The 6,819-nt window shown below is 47.2% G+C and overlaps 1 protein-coding gene across 2 annotated transcripts in view; it reads right to left on the bottom strand.

Moving 5' to 3' along the window:
* Positions 1–681: 681 nt before the first annotated feature.
* Positions 682–6,819, bottom strand: part of LOC115620036 (epidermal growth factor receptor) — a 47,899-nt gene continuing 41,761 nt past the window's right edge. For both annotated transcript variants that reach the window (XM_030513151.1, XM_030513150.1), the window contains exons 2-5: positions 6,173–6,395; positions 4,925–6,102; positions 4,152–4,284; positions 682–4,094 (exon numbers count right to left, since the gene is read on the bottom strand). In XM_030513151.1, the coding sequence (XP_030369011.1) occupies positions 1,652–4,094; positions 4,152–4,284; positions 4,925–6,102; positions 6,173–6,395 (3,977 nt within the window). In that variant the 3' untranslated portion in view covers positions 682–1,651. The remainder of the gene's footprint in view (positions 4,095–4,151; positions 4,285–4,924; positions 6,103–6,172; positions 6,396–6,819) is intronic.

The raw sequence follows: 6,819 nt of genomic DNA, 5'->3' as shown, positions 1-6,819 counted from the left end.
TCGACTGCTTTCAAACGAGAAAAGTTCTTATAGCATCAACTTATTTATAATTGCGGCAAATTACCAACTGCCCCTGGTACGTGCGCGGCTCGACCCTTCACCGAGACCTAAACCTGTTCACCGTGGAGGAGCAGATTGGAAGGCATACAAGTAGATACAGTGACAGGCTTCTGGGTCACCGCAGTTTGCTTGCAAGAGGACTCCTTCCTGCTAGACCTTTGCTAAGACTGAAACGATTAGGTTTTTCAAAACATTTAGATAAGCATAAGCCACCACTAACTTATTAATCCTCGCGCGGAAGTGCTCGAGGTTAGGCTATTTTATATTTGTAAAAATGTATTGTTAAGGTGCTAATCTGAATGCACGGCTTCAATGCTTTGATTAAACAGAAAAAAAAAGAAAAAAAACTTCACACAATACTCTGTATTCTGCATTCCGTATCCGATCCATCTGAAGAACGTCTGTTTTTTCTGCATACTAGTACAAGTATGTCTTCAGTTGCTTGCTTGCTATTGATTGAGTTCCTTAATCACACACATTTCGTTTTATTTTCAAACGTTTTTTATTTGTATGTATGCACATATCTTTGCGTAGATAAACTACTATTAATTTAATTAATATGTATATGTATAAGCCAACTACGCTATATACATACTATAATTGTATAAAATTGGCAATTAATAGCTTATCATAATTATTATGTATACTAATTTACAATTTTCATTTAAATCTTTGATCAACATTTTGTAGCCTATGCTGATTCGCTTACATTTAAATCAGTGTGTTCGTTTTGTGCCAAGTTAAAAAAAAGAAATAAGAAGATAAGTAGTATGCATTAAAAACCTTGTGGGGAATCGCATTTGCATGGCACGCTCGGCATTAAGTTGCTATTAAACAGTTTTCGTTTTATTGCAAGGGTTGGCGGATTGTGAATCGAAATCGAATCGGCTATAATTGTACAAATAGTAAACGTTGTCTAGAAAGTATTCTTTGTGGGACGTCTTCCTATTAGATTTAAGTATACCAATATAATTAAAAGTCCTCGCCTAAAACTATATCACAGTTGGAAACTAGGGGCTAGAACAACATCAGTATGAATATTTGTCAGCGGCTACAGAAATCCACTTTTTAAACTAGAAATAAGTTTAGCTTAGTGTGTGCCTGTTACCTGACCGCGGGCCTCGAGGGCCAAAATCGTCGGTGGCTGGAGGCGTCTAAGAAATGCACTATCGGTGTTTTGTTCTCGTAATTACATTTGCTGGCTACGGCTAAGAGTAACATATCGATTAGGAGGCATATGCACATGAATTGTACAACTAAGAATAGGTGTGTCTATTCTGGGACTGGCTAAGTACGCTACGAGTAAGTAGTATTGGTAGTAATGTACAACTAGACTATTCGTTTACAAGGACCCAAGGGTCCCATCTATGATAACAGCATTCAAAGGCACATCTGGAGCAGCAGCTTGGCAACTGCAACTGCATCTGCATCTGCATTCGCATTCGCATCCGAAAAAGGCACTTGGGTTCTGGGCCGTGCCCGTGGCAAGATATTCCATGTGTTTTTGTTTTTGGCAGTGGATCGGCCTTCGCCGCTCATTTCCTCAGTTCGCTCAGTTCGCTCGGTTCGCTCGGTTCCCCTCGCTTGCGTGTCAGACACGCGTCTCAGTGTTGCGATTGCGATGCAGAGGCTGCAGCTCCCGCTGTGTATCGTTGTAGTACTCATGGTCGGAGCTGGTGGGCTCCGAGCCCGGCACCTTCACCTCCATCGTACTGGGCACCCCTAGGACGGGAATGCCGATGGTCTGGGTGGGAATCGGCGCCTCGCCGGAGCTTAGTGCTTGCGCATTCATCAAGTACTCGGGATTGTCGACGCTGACTGGCACACCAATGAGATCCATGTAGCCGGCGGTGGCTGCAGCGCTCAGGCCATTCTGCATGTTGTTATTGGGATTGATGGTGTTGTTGTTATTGTTGTTGCTACTGCTCTGGCACGTGGGCATAAGGTAGTCGTCCTCATCGACGGGTAGATCAAGTCGCAGATTTCCAACGCCCACCTCACGAGCGTTTGAATCGGTCTCATCATCGCCGCTAGAGTTCTTGTTGCTGGGATCTTTGCAGTATCGGTTGAGTTTGGGGATTTCATCGGTGCCGTCTGTGCGGTGACTGGGACCGGGTGCTGCTTTTGGCTGCAGATAGTCGTCAGCCTCGACCATGGCCTCGGGCCCGTCGGTTGTGGGCGCCAGCTTGCGGATGAGATCTTTTTCGTCCTGACTCGTGTAGGCGGGCAAACGCGTGAACTTGTCACCGGGTATGGCCAGGTAGCGACCCGGATCGCGGGCGAATTCCGCAAATACCGTGGTCAGCTGCTTGAACGAGGGACGCATTTCGGCGTCCAGGTGCCAGCAGGAGAGCAGCGTGCAGTAGATGTCCAGGGAGCAAATCTCCGGCTGCTCCAGCTTCAGGCCCACCTCAATGAGATCGGGTATGTCTTTGGCGGGTATGTTCTCGTGCGGTCGTTGGCCAAAGGTAAGCAGTTCCCAAATGGTAACGCCGAAGGCCCACACATCCGATTTGCTGGTGAAGACGCGATGACGTATGCACTCCAGGGCTAGCCACTTTATGGGCATCTTGCCGCCAGCTGCCTTGTACTCGTTCGAGTCGCTGCTGAGTAGCTTGGCCAGACCGAAGTCGGTGATCTTCACCAGGGAAGGCGTTTGTACTAGGACATTGCGAGCGGCTAGATCCCGATGAACCAGACGCTTCTCCTCCAGATAGGACATACCCTTGGCTATTTGTGTGGACCAGTTGAGCAGCGCCTTGGAGCCAATCTTATCGCGATTGTTGCGCACATAGTCGAGCAGGCAGCCCAGAGGCATGAGCTGGGTAATCAGCATCATCTGCGAGGACATGCACACAGCTAGGAGCTTCAACAGGTTTCCATGCTCCACGGACGCCATTATGTAAGCCTCGCGCAGGAACTCCTCACTCGATTCGGCACCGGACGACTTCAGCAATTCCTTGATGGCCACTGGTATCTTAACATTCTCGCCCTCCGGCACCCACACACCCTTGAACACACGTCCGAAAGCGCCCATGCCAAGTACACCGCCCTTGCGCAACTCGGCATCCTTTACGATCCGTAGTTTGCAGAGATTGGCGCCGATGTTGGAGGGACGCAGTGGTTCAGAGTCCTCGCAGCCGGAGAGGGCCATTGTCATTTTGACCGTATCGTTCTTAGCCTTGGACTTCTGATAGTAAATGTACCCGATGATGAAGAGGCCGCTGCCGAGAATCAAGCATACAGACAGCACAATGATCATAATCATGTTCGAGTCGAAGGCAGCACTCAGCTTAGAGCCCTTGGGCGGACTCGAGGCGCAGAATGGTCCCAAATTGAGCGACTGGTAGTTGATGTGTGGAAATTCCAGCGGGCACTTGGATGTGCAGTTGAATAAGGTGGAGTTGTCGTAAGAGTCGCTTTCACCAAAGAGCTTAAAGTTGCGGCAGGCCAAGCAATCATCGGCGCCAGGACCAGTGCAGCCCTTGCATTCGGGATGGCATTCGAAGCATTCGTGCAGAGCCTCGTCAGCGTAGTGGTCCGGCGGACACTCGTCCTCGCACTGCTCGCCACGCTTGTAGCCGGCACACTCCGAGCAAACCTGCTCGTGAAAGCCGTAGTTGGAGCATTTTTTGCAGCGCGGATGACATTTTCGGCAAATAGCCTTTCCGGCAAGTGGTTTGAGCGAAGCCTGCTCTAGTGGATTCACATACTCCCAGTAGTAGCCATCGGGGCACTTGTCGTCCTTCATCAGGCATCGCTCGATGCTGGCATCGTTGTTGATAATCGCCAAGTTGCAGGTCTTGCAGCCCCCGGGGCCAATGGTATTATTCGGACCTGTGCAGCCCTCGCAGGTGGCGTGGCACTTACGACAAATTCCATAGTCCGAATACTTGTCCTGTGGGCAGACAGTGACGCAACGTTGCTCGTCACGCACATGTACGCAATCGTCGCAGTGCTCGGGTCCGGGACCGGAACAGGTGCGACACTCAGGGTGGCACATCTTGCAGGTTTTCGAATCAAACTGGTAGGCACTAGAATGGGATTACGCGTTAGAAACATTACTCTAATTTTCCAGTCGAGTTACTTACTTAGTTATGTTGCGACAGTCCGCAATGCAGGTGCCATTGAAGTTGAAATTTTTACAGTTGAGACACTGGTCGGATCCAGAACCCCAGCAGCCCTCATGATTACACTGATCCGAGCACACGAGACCCTCTTTGGCTGCAAATAAAAGCACAAAAATTAACAAAATACTTAAGAGGGCGCTCTTTAGCTCTTCTATTCATTAATCTTCTTCATTAATTCATTAATTCATTAATCCCTAAATATTAAAAAATTCCTCATACTTTCAATGAACTTCTACTTTCATTCGATTATTTATTCGTTGATAGCTGGAATTATCTAAAACTCTGAAAGCGATTTATTTCCCTTCCATTATCCACATTATTTTCTTACATTTATCAGAATTTTTTGATCAATCAAAAATCTCTTCTTAAAACGAATTCTATCACTTCAAATTCTTCTTTTCTGCGTTTCGGTATATTAAAAATCCTGTATTAACACTAGCTCTCCTTCTTTTTAACACTCATCCAATAACATCAAACTTCCTACTTGTAATCTTTTCGATCACATTTTTCAACTTTTCTTCTCTCTCTCTCTCGCCTTCTTTCATTTCTTCAACAGATCAAATCTTTCTATTGACATTGCCCAACATCTTCTCTTCTGCTTATACAAATAGCGCGATTGATCAAAAGCACTCTATTAACACGAATTTTTGTGTTATTTAAAACTAATCAAGACAACAAATCGAAGCCAAGCTAAAGTGAGATGTTTTGTGAAAGTATAGAAGAGAAGCACTTACTGCAGTTGAACTCGCTGTTGTTCTCATAGATGTATGTCTTCTGATCTGGGGACTTTTGCAAGGTGCGCCATTGAATGTTGCCAACGTAGCACAACTCTTTGTTGTGCTGTATCATGACGCTGCCGGAGTTGATGCGCTTAAGACTGCGCAGTTCAAGGCTCTTCAGTGAAGATTTGACAATGGAGAGGGCGGCGAAAAAGCTCTCCATCAGTTGACGTCCGTGTATGATCTCCAGATTGCGGAAGTAGGACAAATTCTTGAAAGCCGGATGTACGCCTTGTATGTCCAAGTATCCCGTGATTTCCTTGACCGTCGAGAATACCTCTAGGCGATCGGGATGCATGGGTATGAAACGTTCGCCGAGCGAGTAGTTCTTATGGACGTCCTGGAAGCCGGAAAAGGTTTGATCCAGCACACGAATATTACCCTCAATGACCGTGCAGTTTTTGTACGAATCAATGTTGCCCGAATGCAGAACCAAGACGCTGGGACAGGTCTTTGGGCAGGGTCCATTGCAGGGAACACATTCGCCATCCTTGGCAGTTTTATCGGAAGGGCAGCTGCGCACGCAGGCACCATTGTCTTTCAGCAGGTGACTAGGACACTCCTTGACGCAAGTGGCACCATAGGCGTACTTGCCCTCCGGATTAGCCTCCAAGATGTAGTTGGTTGGGTTGTATTTGCGCATCGCCGGGCACTCCTCCTTACACACTCCCTCATCATAGAAGTTCTTGCACGCAATGCAATCCTTCTGCGTGGGTCCTGTGCATCCGCCGGCGCAGAACAGATGGCAGCACTCCCGCGGTCGAGGTCCATAGCAACGGCCCTGCGCACACTGCGGCGAGCAGTTGATTTTGCTGAACTTTTGACAGTTCTGCGGACCCTCGCCCCAACAGCCACGGTTGCAGGACTCATCACACTTGGGGCACTCCCGTTCTGGAGCCGTAAAGTTGTACGTAAAGTTGAAGTTGTCATTGCTCCCCGATATGATTTCGTTCCATTCAATAGTGCGTGTGTGGCACAAGTTGTAGTTGTTGAAGAAACCCACCGAGCCCTGCAGAATGTCGCGCAGCTCGGGCATTTCCAGGGTGTTCATTTTGGAGTAGGTGGCGAAGAGCGCATATTTCTCCTCCTCATAGTTTAGACTGAACTGCGTACGGCCGCGAATTATTTGAAGTCTGTAGAAAGCACAAGGTTAAGAATGAATTAACTCATTGAGATCCCCGTTTAAAATCGAGGCATACTTACTTTGGAAATATCACTCGAGTGACATCGACATGGCTGATCAGTATATAGCCCGTCACTTCGCGTATGTTGTCCAGAAAGCTGAGATCCAGCTTGGCATCTTGCAGCCAGGTCAGCTCTAAATTGCCATCCACGTAGGTGCAGTTTGTGTAGCGATCCCTTAGATTTCTGTAATGATGCTCCCGGTTCGAGGGCACAGATAGGCGTGATTTCGTGCCAATGCAGACTGTAAATACAGAAAGATGAAGACATCGGTCAGTGAGTGGCGCATACTACACGTATACAAGTATGTGGGTCGGATTTAATCGATTGGAAAATCAATACCCTACACCCACCACTCTGAATGCGGTGGGCGTGCTTTTAATTTTCATTTGTCTAGAAAGCGTGTAGCGCTCTCTGCGCTCCCTAATTATACACATCCATGTCCAACTCGATTGTCAATAAATGTAGGTGTTATTCGAATAATACGAATGTAAAGCAATTAATTTTATTCGAATTATAAACGGAAATAGCAAACGCAGAGCTTTCAAAGAGCGTGCTTTAGGAAATGAGGCCCGTCCGTCAGCAATAGTGAATAGATCAAGTTCGTTGCCTAAGTCTTTAGTTTGTTGTTCAATGTTGTAGCTTGCACTTGATCGGAAGCGCTCGCT

The sequence above is a fragment of the Scaptodrosophila lebanonensis genome, unplaced genomic scaffold (genome assembly GCF_003285725.1).
Source record: "Scaptodrosophila lebanonensis strain 11010-0011.00,11010-0021.00 unplaced genomic scaffold, SlebRS2 tig00000001-arrow-pilon, whole genome shotgun sequence".
Lineage (NCBI taxonomy): Eukaryota > Metazoa > Arthropoda > Insecta > Diptera > Drosophilidae > Scaptodrosophila > Scaptodrosophila lebanonensis.
This window is presented reverse-complemented; position numbering and strand designations above follow the sequence as displayed.